Here is a 15,024-nt window from a genome sequence, read left to right as displayed (position 1 = left end):
GGGGGTCAGTGTGCGAAATAAGGACCTTCAGAGATCATTAGGTAATTTTTTTACAAAAATGAGTAAACTCAGACGAATGTTGACGCATCGGGCGCCGCAGAAACAGTACACTGCATGCCTAGGAATCAACAGCAGGGGCATACGAATCTATGGCATTAAAAAAGATGAAACACAGTGGATGAAATGCACATGAAACCCAATGCAGATGAAATGCAACGCAGACAAAAAGCAGGGCAGGAACAATCCCACCACCATGCCACTAGGCGGCAAAACAATCCCACCACCATGCCACTAGGCGGCAGGGACCACATGCATGCGCCCGTTCCGTTGCGGCTGTTTTTCTGTGGCGGGCTACCGTCTGACTGTGTGGCGGTAGGGGCTGCCGCCTGCCTGCGTGGCAGGTGCCACGCGTCGGCTGGCGTGCCTGCCGCCATGACTGGGATGGTCTCTTCTGTCAATTTCATCTAGAGGTGGTCTTTTTTGTCAATTCCGTTAGGCAGGTAGTCTTTTTGGACAAAAATTTGGCACCGCCACATGAAGCAACCTTTGGCCCGTCATCCCCGACGAAGGGGACGCCGCCGCAGTGATCGGAGCCGCTGCCCCGTGGGCCTTGTGCCGTAGATCTCCGCCGATTCTGACGTCCCCACATTGTCACCGGAGCGACGTCATGCCGCTGGGAGGAGCAGCCGTTGTAGGAAGATTTCGCGCCGCCGTGCACCACCCCTCCCGGAAGCCGCGCCACATGATGCGAGATCCCCGTCGTACCCTTCACCGGCGGCGCATAGGTTTTCCCTATGGCCAGCTCTAGGGACGGCAAGGGGGAGACAAGAAGGAGGAGGAGGTGGTGGCGGCGGGGGCTAGGGTTAGCGCCCCCGGTCGCCATGGAGAAGGTGACGCAAGGGACGCAATCTGTTCCTCTCCTTGGCAGGTGAGCAGCTTGTGAACACGAAAGACCAGCTTGTCAAGTCTTTTCAAAGCCACGATGTGTATATAAGGCCATCGGTCGTTCCAGCTTTTCTCCAAGCCACACCACTACAACAATCACCAGACTACACATTTTATCATGGCGTCTCATGATGCTACCGCCACTGCCACCGTTCCAGAGATGGCACCTGTGTTTCATCCCATAGTGTGGGGTGACTTCTTCATCAACTACAATCCAGAACCGTTACAGGCATGTTTTCTCTTGTTACAGTAGTAATAACAACGTCCGGGAGCAGTACATTTTTTCAGTCTGCATGTTTTCCCTTCGGTTTTGTGTGCCGAATCCCGGTTGTTTCATGGCCCGACCTCAAGTAATTACCTGGTCTGGAGCCCTTGTTGAGATATATGCCTGGATTCTGTTTGTTTATTGGCTTTCAGTTTTGTTTCGATAAACTGATAAAACTTCAAGATTGCATTCAAACCCCTCTTCTAGAGATTTTGATGTTATAAGTAACTTATCTCATGTTTCTTGTTTCCCTTTGAAATTTCTATTTATATTTAAACATGGCACAGTCTGTTTTCCTGTTTGCAGAATAGCTAAACGATTATGTAAAAACAATAGTAATATCTAACGGCTGCAACTTTAACCAAGAACAATCTTGCCTTCTAACACAATTATTTTCTCCCCTTGTCACTATCGGACTCGCGGCCTATGCCGACGGCCCAGGGCCGTCGGCATATGTCATTTCCCGTCGGCATAGATCTATGCCTACGGCTGCCGTCGGCATAGCCCCGTCGGCATAGATCACGTCAGCATAGTCTTGTCAGACCGTCGGCATAGTATAGCCGTCGGCATAGGTGCCTATGCCGATGGCCGAGCGCCAGCCGACGGCATAGTTTAGCCGTCGACAGTGTTTTTCGCCTGATGGCAACGGACAGCGCCGTCAAAAGCGCTGACGATTCACGGGAAGCCACGTGGCAGAGGTATGCCGACGGCTTTGCCATCGGCATACCTCTGGCACGTGGCATTCAGTGGTGCCTCCTGGTGGCAGGGCTATGCCTACGGCAAAGCCGTCGGCATAGAGTGCCACGTGTCGTCCCCTGGTGCCTCCTGGCGGCAGGGCTATGCCTACGCAAAGCCGTCGGCATAGCCCTGCCACGTGGCACGCCCTGGGAAGCCCTGGGCTCATCTATGCCGATGGCTTTGCCGTAGGCATAGTTCCCCCCTGTTTTCTCTTTTTCAATTCATTTGACAGCATTTCAAAGCAGAATAATATGGGATTAAGCAGAAATATGACAGTTCATCATCTAAACATACTCAAGTTCATCATCATCATTTAAACATACTCAAGTTCATCATCTAAAGATCATCACCGGTGAAAGTTCATGAACATAAATAGTGCAAGACATGGAACATGAAAGGTATGGCACGATGGCCACATGCACGGGTATCATCATCGACATCAAGCAAGACCGCCGCCGCCAAAACCACCACCGCCAATACCACCTCCGCCAAAACCACCACCGTCAGGACCACCTCCGCCAAAACCACCACCGCCAAGAACACCTCCGCCAAAACCACCACCACCACCAAGACCACCTCCGCCAAAACCGCCACCGCGACCACCATCACTCTGCCAGATCGGAGTGAATGGGGTCGACGGAGCAGGAGTCGAGCCACCGGTCCCCTACATGTTTGAGAGAAGATTCTAACGGTAAATATGATACGATAGTGTTGAATGAACGAGAACTAGTTTGTCAGTAGTTAGGCAAATGTACTAACCGGACTATCACTGCCTAGTGCCACCCATTCATCGAACGTGGGCATGTGTGGGGGTTCTCCCGCAGGTGGTGGTGGGGGTCCCATTTGTGGTGGATCCGTGTAGTTATTCCAAGACACCAACATAGCCTGGATGTTAGTTAAACAAGCAAACTAGAAGGTCAGAAGGAATGAAAGTACACAAATTTAACTTGGTTTTAAGAGGGCAAAACTAACTGTCATCATCTGACGATTGTAATCATCGTTTGCCTTCACTCGTTGCAAGTACTCTCGCACCTCGAGATTCCTATGCTCGACAAAGGCCTTATATGCCTACATAATTTAGGTTGTTTCTAAGTGAGCGATGCTGAAAATAAACTGAGAATGCTAGAGAGAAAGAAGATAAAGGGGAAGTACATACAGCATGCTGGCGGGCTAAGGGAGTCTGTGAATGCCCCGTACTCTCTAACTGGCTCGGGTTGGTAGCCCGAAGCCGTGTGTACGAGATCGAAGGAGTGATCAAGCCATCGAAACACGGATACCGGCCATGTGACTTCCCCTGGATGGCCACCACCGCCGTGTCGTCGATCTGAGACTGGGCGACCTCAGGACCAGGAACATCCGGATGCAACTTCTGATAGTTCTGAGTGTAAGACTCCAGGTGCTGCTCGGTCTTGCCGTAGTATTGGCTCTCGCCGTCCTTGCGACCACTTCGCTCGCGGGCCAGCTTCCACGACTCAATGTCTGAGAGCGGCCTCTTCAACTTGTCCTCCTGCAACGTCAAACAGAAGTTAGCCATACATAAGAACATGACGGTAAAGAAGAACAAAAATGCATCATGCATATAGATATACCTTCATGGCCTTGAAGCCCCAGTGGTTCCTATTTCCTTGGCCGTGTGTCCCGTCTTTTCCACGGTTAGCCCGGGCCTTGCTGCTCTTGGCAGCAAACTCTGCATCGTCGTCGAGCCACCTATCCACCAAACTCGCCCATCAGTCATGCCTTCCATAGCACCAACAAGGAACAACCTATGCAAATTTTGGAAGCATGACATGTGAGCACGAAACATATAGTTGACTGCTTGAAACAATGAAAAGTCAGTAATAGTTACCATCATGAACTGCTCCCTGTTCAAGGTAAGTCATTGCCTCTGCGCCTGAGTTTTGATCATCTTTTGTTGCAGGTAGATGTGGTAGTACTACGAGACGGGAACCCAGCGCACCTCGTACTGCAACTGACGAGCTTTCTTCTTCGCAGCCGCAAGCAAGACCATGTCGGCTCTGGCCTTGTGCTCGTCAAGAACTCTATAGAGTTGCTGCAATCATGCATAAACCAGAAGCAAACAAAGCATGAGTTGAGTGATTCAGAAGAGAACTTACCCAAAATTTGGTGATCACGGCCTTAGCGGCCGTCCCGTACTCCGCGTTGCTGCAAGCCTCGTAGTGGGCCCAGCCCGTGGCCAAAACCCGCAGCTGCGGGTCCCTGTCTGGCCGCGGGCAGAATAGGCCAGGCCAAAACTCCTTCAACAGGACAGTGATAAGGCCGTTCGGTTTACGGCCCTTTCCGCGAAGGATCCAGTTACTGCAAAAGAATCAAAGGATTGCCATGTGTACAATAAGAAAATGTTGTCATGTGTTGAAAATATGATTGAGAGGCACTTACTCCGTCCCCGCAGGTTCAATGAGCCACTTGTGCGCCTCGACAGAAGGTGGTGTAGGTACTCCGGCAGTACCACGCAACCACCCCTGCGGAGCACCCGGTGGCAAGTCACCCCACAACTCGGGGTCAACCTCCCCTCCACCACCCTCCTCCTCACCCTCCTCCTCGGCCTCCTCCTCCTCAGCCTCCTCCTCCTCGCCCTCCTCCTCCTCACCCTCCTCCTCCTCGCCATCAGGAACATACTCCTCCTCCTCAAACTCAGAAGGTGCCTCAGTATAGGAGGGCATCGAAGAAGACCCTCCTATTTGGGACACGGCCCGGAGTTTTTTGCCCCGACTGCCTCTCCCCCCACCTCCTCCTCCTCTAGGGGCTCTCCCCCACCCCCTCCTCCTCTAGGGTATCCTCCCCTGACCCCTCCACCTCCCTGTGAGGTGTCATCCTCGCGTAGTCGGGAGGGAAACTTGTGGGCTCGTCCACTCCGAGTAATTCCTTTGAATTTACTGAGGAAACTGGCGCCGCTGGACTTGCCCATGATTAGCAAACCTGCATTGAGAAGAAAATAAACAATTAGTAAGGATATCAAATAAATAAGCATACAGGAAAACCATTAATAACAGAAGAGCACATTAAGCATACTATTGTAATGATCATTAAAAGAACTTACATTTTCTAGAACCCATATGAATCATCACTATTGTAATCTATTTGTCGACCGGTCTCATCATCACTATCACGCATATCTTCTTCGTTGTCTGACGGAGGTGGAGGCTCTTCCTCATCGTCAGCGTCTTCATTTAACTTTTCAAGCATAATTATGTCTCTTTGATTCACAACTGCCTCACCATCAATCCGTGCGTCGTCGTCGTTTGGGTCCAGGTCAACATAACCCAAGTCATCATCCTCGTTGTTTCGGACCACGTCATCATGTTCCTCTTGAAAGAACACTCCCTCGTATGTCATGCGGTTTATGTTGTAGTAATCATCATCGTTCGGGTCCGGTAGCTTATCATGTGGCGACACATTGAACACAACTTCCCAACCCTTTAGGTACTCTTTCTAGCATGGGTAAGGCAGGTAATATACTTGTGTGGCCTGGGTAGCGGCGATAAAGAGATCAGCTCCGGCATAGACGTTTGATGGTTTAACTTCAACTAAAAGAACAGAAGGCATATGTCTCGGACCCTTTTTGGGGTCGAACCATCGGCATTTGAACACAGTGAGACTTAGGGGTTCGCGGCCACGTCTCTCAGGGCCGTACTGCCAACGATTCTGCACAGGGCCCCCCAACAATACCTCATTCGCGAGGTGCAAAATGAGATGTGTCATCGGAGTAAAGAAGCCTGGCGGGAAGATCTTCTCTAGCTTGCATATCAACTCTGGTGCCTTCTTATGCATTTCTTTTATCTTCTCAGGACATACTTCTTTAGCACAAAGCGTGCGGAAGAAATGGCTTAACTCCGCAAGCACATGCCAGACACGCTCGGGAACATAGCCCCGAACCATCACCAGCATAATCCGCTCAACCCATACATGATAGTCATGACTCTTGAGCCCGGTCACTTTGCCCGTTAAAAGATTGACCCCCTTACTTATATTCGATGCATAACCATTAGTGAACTTCACGATGTGTTTCAGCCACCTCAATGTCTCCATCTTATGAGCGGTGCTTAGGCGAAGCCCTGCGTCGGTAGAACATCATCATCGTCACCACGCCGTCGTGCTGAAGGAACTCTCCCTCAAAGCTCGGCTGGATCGGAGTTCGAGGGACATCATCGAGCTGAACGTGTGCTGAACTCGGAGGTGCCGTGCGTTTGGTACTTGGATCGGTCGGATCGTGAAGACGTACGACTACATCAACCGCGTTGTGCTAACGCTTCCGCTTTCGGTCTACGAGGGTACGTGGACACACTCTCCCCTCTCGTTGCTATGCATGACCATGATCTTGCGTGTGCGTACGATTTTTTTTGAAATTACTACGTTCCCCAACAGGCCACATCTCAGGAGCGCTTCTGGCCATCGCGTGTGGGCCGTTGCGAGGGCCCACCACACAGCTACATTCGCATGCCCTTCGGCTTACCGAGCGTGGCGTCGGCCTTTCAGCGCAACGTGCGGCAAGTCTTGGCAGCTCAGGAGGCCAGGTTCCATGCCGTCGTGGAGGAGATGGAGACGGTCTTCAGGGAACCTCCTGAACCCCCAGAGCCTCCCGAGGCTCAGGGTCCCGGTGGCTCATGAGGAGCCATTCCTTCAACGCGCGGCTTCAGCTGCACCAACTCTACTTCGTCTACAGAACCAGGTGACATCTTCCAAGTTCGTTTAAGCTGGGAGCGCCCCTCGGGCTGCATTATTCCTAGGCCACATGGGTCCGTCCCTGTGGCATGTATCCCTTTTGCTTAAGTCTTTAGCTTACTTTTCTCGGGGCGCCCCTCGGGCTGCATCATCCCCAAGCCGCTCGGGCCAGACCCAGTGGCATGTATCGTCCTGCATTTATCCACGTTGATCTGCTCTTCATGCTTAACCTGCCAACGACTATCGCCTGCTCGATCATCGCCTCCCCCGGGGCCTTCACACAGGCACATCGCTGGTGCACGGGTCCGTCCCTGCCACGCCGAAAAATCCGAGCGGTCGAGCTCTGGCTCGCGGCACGCGCCGCGCACGTCACCACACCAGGCCCTCAGTGCCTTCACCTCACCCAGAGCAACCAGCGGCAGGCTAACAGCTATAACGGCAAACCATGTTTCTTCTTGTGCCTGCTCACAGGGATCCTGAGGGAAGGATAGCAGGCGGCACCGCGAGTTCCTTTTTCTCTCGTGCAATTCGCTTGCGCGTTAAAAGGGGGCTCCTGAGCATCGCGACTCAGGAGCCCTTACTGGCTCTCCAGCCGTCACCCCCTGGCCTTGACCACGGCATCGCGACCTGGCATACCAGCGGCGGCTGAGCTCGCTCGAGGGCCGGGACCTGAGGATGTAGAGCACTAAGGAGAGCATGAGGGGAGGGGAACTCGTATGGGTCGACCTGGCTATGACGCACGAGTTGGCGCACAGCCCAAGCGCGACATCAGGAAACGCTGCGAAGTCAGCAAGATAAGTTTCGCCCCAGGATCGGCTAAATATCTGGGCCTAATGGTCACTCACGCCATGCCGCTGCTCCGTTGCGGCTAAGTCATTTTCCTTTCTTGCCTTACCATGGCTGCTTGAGCGCTAAGGGGGACCTCCTGAGCACCGCGCCTCAGGGGCTCTTACTGGACCTTGGGCCGCACACCTCCTGGCCTTGACCACGGCACGCGATCTGGCATACCAGCGACGGCTGTAGCCTGCCTGGGGACCGGGACCTGTCAGCGTAGAGCAACAAGCCATCGCAAGGAAAGAAAGGGGGGACCAAGCCTTAACGGGACATGCGCTCACCAAGTTTTCATAACAAGGAAGATAAGCACCAAATACATGATAGACCCTTACATGCCCCCACGGGGTGATTCATGTTTCTTCGCAGGAAACAAAAGCTGATACTAAGGGGAATCCTATCTACACCCTTCCGTGGTAGATGCCATCATCAACAGTGGGCCACGGGAGGCCGGCGCCAACCCCATCCAGATCAGCGGCGGCGACGGCCGGACGCCGTAGCCCTGCTCCGAGCACGGCGAGAGCTCGGGGGCACATAGCTGTCATCGCTCGTCTCCGGAGTCTCGTAAAGCTCAGGAGAGCTGCTGGACTCCCAGGGGCTGCTGCTGTTGGAGTAGTTGCGGGCGGAGCGCGCGTCGGTATGGCGCTCCTCCCCAGAGCAGCACTCCAGGCGGCGACCCTCGGCGTCGAAGACCTTGAAGAAGAGCGTGGAGGCTCCGTCGTACTCGAGGTGGATCGCGAGGGCTCCTCTCGCACGGCAGACCCGCGCGATCTCGCCCCAGCCGTGAGTCATGAAGATCTTGCCGGTGGGGATCGCTTCGATCTCCGCTCCGGTTGCCGGAGCGCTGCAGTCGGCGTGCTGCAGCCAGAGCTCGAGAGGCCCCCTCGGCGGCATCACGTCGGAGAAGAACCGCGAGAAGCGGATCCAGGAGCTTGGAGGCATCGGCGCCCACAGCACCAACTCGCGCGAGGAGTCCGCGGCGTGGACCCCAGGGGCGACGGCACGTGACGCCGTGGTGCGGCGGCCCCGGATGCGGCACGGGCGGCGCTGCTCGTCGCTCCAACCTGCCGAGCCCTCGGCTCGGGCGTACAAGGGTAGCGGGTACCCCGGAGGAGGCCGCTCGCACCAAGGCCTCGTCACCACCTGCATCGCCGCTTCATCACGGCGATGGATCGACCTCTTGTTCGGTGGAAGGGGCCCCGGATTGTTATGGGGAGCTTTTCCTTTCTCTTCGGCGGAAAACCTTCTGATGGGCGCCATTGTTGTCAGCAGCGGAGCAACGAGGAAGAAGCAAGCAAGCAAGGAAGAGATGGGCAACGGGGGCTCCGCCCCCCCTCCCCATTTATAGCAAGAGAAGGCCAACCGGCGTCTCCCACGATCGCAGGTAATGATGGTTTTCCTTGCATGTCGCAGGGACTTGTCAAGTCGTGCAATTGCCGAGGCAGCGTGGGGAAGCGGAGACGCCCACGTCCAATCAACCGCCACGCGTCGACCGAGGCCGCAGGCTTTTGGGCCCCGCAGTGCTCCGAACTTGACCCTTGGCTTCGCCACGAAGCCAAGCCCGAGCGCACCTTGGGCCCGGGGGCTACTGTCGGCGTTCTGGGAACGGGGGTCCCCAGTCTTGCCTGCCTGCGGCCCACAGCGCGGCCAAGCAGCAGGCCCTACGGCCCATCTTCGTCAACAAGGCACCCAAGACCCTCGCGAGGGTCCAAGCCTCGCGAGGCGGACGACACAAGACCGCCTCTGGAGTGGCCTAGCCAAGCAGGCTCACGAGGAGCGGAGATATCAAGGCAAGGCAAACCTCATGAGGCTTTCGTGACGTGAGCCATGACGAACGGTACCAGGCGTGTGCCAGGCGGGAGCCAGTGCGCACAGCGTCCCTATTTCCTCTTTGGTGCTAAGGAGGCCAGCGCAGGCGAAGAGTACCGAGGCATCCGGCAAAGGTTGCCATATTGGTGCAACGAGACCAAGACCAGGAGGACGGCAAGGCGGAGGTCATCGTGGAGCCCAAGACGACGTCACCCCAGAGCTTTTCGCATGCGAAGACCGCTTTTGTCAGGATAGCTTGTACTAGCTGTCCCCCTTCAAATTTGCCCGCCGTTGTTGGCTCCCTTCCCGCTTGATATTTGGGAAGAGGACCAGGGCCTATATAAGTAGAGCTAGCCACCACAGTAGAGGCATCGAATCCTCACGCCACAAGTTCATACGCCACAAGAACACCTCAACCTCAGGAGGCTGTTCTTCCCTTGTACTGTTCATCATCAGCCCAAGAGGCAATCCACCACCACCACACTGGAGTAGGGTATTACACCACAACGGTGGCCCGAACCAGTATAAACCTCGTGTCTTTCTGTGTTGCGAGTTCGTCGAGTTCGTCCGCGAGATCTTAGCGAGCTAGAGCGTAGATCGGTAGGAGGGAGAGACTTCGCGCGCACCCCAGTGTTCGCACCATAAGGGTTTCCCGGAACCCCACATCCGACAATCTAGCCCTTTGACCTTCCACGGACGGGCTTTGAACAGTGGACCTTTCCACCCGGTTGTGTCAGGTCAGCCAAGAGGGACACCTGAGAGCAACATCCGGGCCAAACCCACAGCTACATCCCCTCCGTGTAGACCCGACGCATCCGTTTCCCCCCTCCAGGTGCCGGCGGCGGCGCCGTCCGTTGGGGGGGCACGCCCCGGAGATGCGTGCCGCCTCTTCGGACATGCCACAACACCACCCGGTTGTGGTAGGTCATCCCATAGAAACACTTGGGAGCAACGTCCCCTCTGTATACACCTGATGCGGCTGTTTCCGCCCTCCAGATGCCGCCGCCGGCGCCGTCCGTGAGGGGGCACACCGCGAACGTGAGGGGGTCACACTCCGGAGACGGGTGCCGGGCGTTTGCAACCGCCAAAAAACTTCTGTCGTCATAGCAGTTTTGATTTTAATAAAATATAAGGACCTATATTCAAAAGAACATGACGGCACATTATTAACGTGCTCGAAAAAAATACAAACTATATATATATTCATAATCTATGGAAAAAATTACAAACTACATATATATTCATATAATACATAGAAAGAATAGAAACATATGTAAAAAAAGCATAAAAACATATGTAAAAAAACATAAAAACATATGTAAAAAAACATATGAAAAAAAATAACTATGCCGACGGCATTGCCGTCGGCATAGAAACGGCAGGGTTTAGGTGGGCGCCGTGCCGCGGATCGGTGACGTGGCGCCTATGCCTACGGCCGCCGTCGGCATATCTACACCGCGGATCGATGATGTGTCATGCGGAGATATGCCGACGGCTGCCCGTCCCGACCGTCGGCATAGGTTTGGCGGCGTTAGCCGCTGGTCACAGGCGGGGTCATCGGGCCCCACTGGTATGCCGACGGCTGGTGTATGCCGACGGCTGCTGTCGGCGTGTCCGCAGCTAGGCCGACGGCCGTTCTGTGCCGACGGCTGCCGTCGGCTTAGATCGGGGTAGCCCGACGGCCAGGCTAAGCCGACGGCCAGGACGAGGCTGTCGGCATAGCTCCAAGTAGGCCGACGGTAGCCGTCGACATTGTTTTGGCCGTCGGGGTAGGACCGTTTTCCGGTAGTGTGTCACATGGTTAAATAAATTTCACCATGGACATGGTTTCAGTTAACACTGTGTAACATATATTTTGGTAATGCCATGTAGATGTCAGAGGAAAGGATGACAGAGAGGTCCAATCAACTGAAGGAGAAAATAATCGGGTTATTTTCGTGCGGTACCATAGTTGAGCAACTGAACCTTGTAGACACACTCCAACACCTAAGCGTAGATCATCATTTTCATGAAAAAATTGACTCCACATTAAGAAGCGCTCATGCTGGTGAATTCAATAGCTCCAGCCTTCATCATGTCGTCCTTCGGTTCCGCATACTGAGGCAGCAAGGCTTTTGGGTGTCTCCGGGTATACACTAAGAGCAACTCTAGCAGACCCCGCAAAATGCGTTTGCAGTTCGCGCAAAACCGTTTTTGCGGGCCGACGAGGGCTAGCTCAGATGCAGACCCCCAAACGGACCCGTAAAAAAGTATATTCGCGGAATATGCTTTTTTACGGGTCGGATATGCGGGTTTTGCTCGCGCAACAGCGCAACGACCCGCGAACAGAAAAACTGCAAATCTGAAATTTGTCATAGGGTTTCATAAACAAGTTCAAATTCAAATGACATAAACAGTTTGCGCGCGAATAAAAGCGAAATTCATTACGCAAAAGAGGGCATGCAAAGGTATGCGCCCATGTCCGGCATCATCTTGGGGGTCGATCTTCACTCGGCGCCATGGAGTCCATCTTGAAGTTCATCGGCGCCACCGTAGCCACCTCCGTCGCTTGTTCCAACTCCCGCACCGAAATCATCCACATTGCCACCGTATGGAGCAGAGAAAACATCACCGGAACTGGCAGAGGGACCGGCCGAGGCGACCATTCTCCTCTTCAAGATCTCTCTCCTTGCCATATCATGCCATGTTTTGGTGACGTCGTCCATGTCATTGCGGTTCATTGACATGATCTTGTTCTCTTCGGCGAGCAACAATGACAGCGATTTGTTTTCAAAGGCGCGTACTTTTCTCTCCTCAATGGCAACTCTGCACAGCCCCTCTTCCTTGAGCATTTGCCATTTTTCTTGCTCCTCTTTTGCCTTCTTTCGGCCAACTCTTTCTTGATCTCCAACGACTTCAACAACATTAACTCGTTTGATTGCACCATGGCATCAATCTTCTCCCTCAAGTTTGAAAGGGGCTTGATCAATGTCAACCGCGTTCGTGTCCAACAAGTTCTGGCATTAAAGAATAGGTAAAAATCAAGTTCTTGATATTAGGATGCTAATCCTTTCGTATTTTCCCGGAACAAAAGACAACTTTCAGTCATAGTTCTCATAAAATGAACCTAGCGGCAATATCGTTTCTACAGAACACAACACTAACAACAAACTCACTTTCAGATGGTGGAAAAATCTTTACAGAGAAGTGGGGCTAAACTACTCGCGGGATCGTGTGGTTGAGTGTTACTTCTGGGCGTATACGGCATACTATGAGAAAGAGTACACACGTGCAAGCATGATTCTTGCCAAGATAATCGCAATAATAATAATGACAGACGACACTTACGATGTCCGTGCTACTTTGGTGGAGTGTAGACAGCTCAATGAAGCTATACAAAGGTTGGGGCTGCTTGATCTTCTTGATTTGAGAATAAAACATGATTCGCAAAATTGCATTCAATGGCGTAGCTAATTAATGTGTATGCAGATGGGAGGAGAGTGCTACTTCTTTTCTACCAGAGTACTTACAGAAGTTCTACCTCAAGCTGATGAGCACCTTCAAGGAGTTTGAGGACGAATTGAAACCGGATAATAAGTACCGGGTGGCTTTTAGCACAAAAGCGGTACATCGATCTCATCCCACAACCAAACGACGACTATTTTCCTTACATTCTATATTTATTTTTCCCTTATATTTCCGTATCTCGCAGTCACAAATTTTACCCTTTTTCTCACAACACCTACCGCACTTGGGACTTAAAAAAAATAGTAGTAAATGTATAAAAAATACTATCTCTACGAGCTGAGACTTTTCACATCAGAAGATCTCCAGTTCACAGAACTTTATGCTGCATATGCAGCATGCTCTGCACAAATATGTAATACTGTTTAGATCTAGAAATCATATACTTCGATATGAGATAAAAGTTTTACTAGAAATTCAGTACTGATATAGGTACTCCCAGCCCAAGTGGATAATAAATCTGATTCTATATCATAATAGCGAAAAACACATGTATATTTCAAATATTAATTCTCTACATTCATATCCACGACGTCGACATATCGAAATCTTTTATCAGAAGTACTAATACGGTTTCATTTTCTCACTTGTAGTTTCAAATATTGTCAAGCAACTATCTCCAAGAAGCCGAATGGTTTCATCAGAATCACAAGCCAAGATTCAATGATCAAGTGAAGGTATCTAGTGTCTGCTCAGGCGGGCCATGGATATGTGTTGGGTTGCTTGTTGGTATGGGCGATGCTGCAACCAAGGAGGCACTGGAATGGGCCCTCGGCTGCACTGATGCTGTCAGGGCTTGTGCAGAGGTGACACGCTTCATGAATGATCTAGCTTCACTTAAGGTGAACTTTACATCTCCAAGATTACAGGCTATATTGTTCATCCTTTGATCATGATGGCACCCTTGATTTTTTATTTTTTTAGAAAAGGAGGAGGACCCCCGGCCTCTGCATCTGGGCGATGCATGCGGCCACTTTATTAATTATTCTCACAAAACCTTACAAAGTCATACAACAGTAAGACTAAAGCCACCATCTAAGCAACAACTGTCGCTACACCTATCCAATTGATGAAGGGGCGCTCATAGCCTGGGCCTAATACCAAACAGACATCGTAGCCAGACCTAACATCTAAGACCTGAGGTCCCAACCAGGACGCCTGCCGGGTATGGGCACCCACCAGTCTAACGTGCTCCTCAACCAGGACGCTTGCCGGGTATGAGGCCGCCGCAGCCACTTGCCACCAATCCATCTTCAGAGCTGTACTGCTGCATCGACCTTGCCCGGTCTAGCTGCTGCCAACACCACCACGACGCCAGCCAGCGTCGACCTCCTGCACGAGTCCATCATCGCACATCAGACTCCTAATCTCCAGGGCGCCATGCCATTGAGATCTGTCGCCATCCATGTGTATGATGAAGCACCGCTCCACCAAAGACGTCGTCCACTGGTCCCTCGAGCCCGCGTACACCTCCAAGAAAGACGCCCCCAAGGGGGAAACGACACAATCGTGCCGCCTTCTTCTGATCTATCGATCTAGGGTTTCCTCCGGAGGTAGCAGATAGTAGTCTAGAACTTCTCCACTGCGATGCCTTCAAGAAGGGAACGACGTCGTAGAACGCCGCCATCGCCGGCTTTGGCATCTAGCCAAGAGCAGGTTTTCACCCAGATCTGTTCGAAGAACTCCATCCAGCTTCTTGTGCACGGACCGCCGCCTTCTTTGTCGGAGACTAGATCAAAAGGATCCAGCCGCCGCCGCCAGATCCATGCACCAAGCACAGGGAGATGACGACAATCTCCCTGTACCAGAGCTAGCACGAACCGTAGCAGATAGAGTCGGAGACGATGATACTCCTGGATCTCCGGCAGACCAGCGAGCCGTCGGCACCACCGTGTCCAGATCGTCGGCCACGCCGGGCCGCCGCACCCCCGCGCCGTCCGGTAGTCACCAGATTCGGGACGAGCCGGAACCGGTCGGACCAACGGGCGCGCCGCCACTCAGCCATGGGGTCGCCGCCCTGGCCACCGCCGCCCCTGTGCATCCGGCCGATTCCCACCGGCACCACCACAGCCGCCGCCGCTGGGACGCCGCGCCGCCGTGGGCCGAAGTGGGGGCCGCACCTCCGCGGATCTGGGTGCCCGCGCCACCCATGGATCCGGAGGAGAGGGGAGAGGCCCTCCGCCACCGCGTCGCACGCACGGGCTTTGCCCGGCGCCGACTACCTGCGGCGGCGGAGGGGAGGACGGGGCGTG

At 53.2% G+C, this 15,024-nt stretch overlaps 1 protein-coding gene across 1 annotated transcript in view; it reads left to right on the top strand.

Annotated features, from left to right (window-relative positions):
* Nucleotides 1-1,063: 1,063 nt before the first annotated feature.
* LOC123055678 (tau-cadinol synthase-like) overlaps nucleotides 1,064-15,024 on the top strand; it is a 14,496-nt gene continuing 535 nt past the window's right edge. Inside the window, exons 1-5 of the mRNA XM_044479588.1 lie at nucleotides 1,064-1,174; nucleotides 11,141-11,396; nucleotides 12,399-12,627; nucleotides 12,737-12,872; nucleotides 13,366-13,614. Of these exons, the coding sequence (XP_044335523.1) occupies nucleotides 1,064-1,174; nucleotides 11,141-11,396; nucleotides 12,399-12,627; nucleotides 12,737-12,872; nucleotides 13,366-13,614 (981 nt within the window). The remainder of the gene's footprint in view (nucleotides 1,175-11,140; nucleotides 11,397-12,398; nucleotides 12,628-12,736; nucleotides 12,873-13,365; nucleotides 13,615-15,024) is intronic.

The sequence above is a fragment of the Triticum aestivum genome, chromosome 2D (assembly GCF_018294505.1).
Source record: "Triticum aestivum cultivar Chinese Spring chromosome 2D, IWGSC CS RefSeq v2.1, whole genome shotgun sequence".
In the NCBI taxonomy this organism is placed as follows: domain Eukaryota; kingdom Viridiplantae; phylum Streptophyta; class Magnoliopsida; order Poales; family Poaceae; genus Triticum; species Triticum aestivum.
This window is presented reverse-complemented; position numbering and strand designations above follow the sequence as displayed.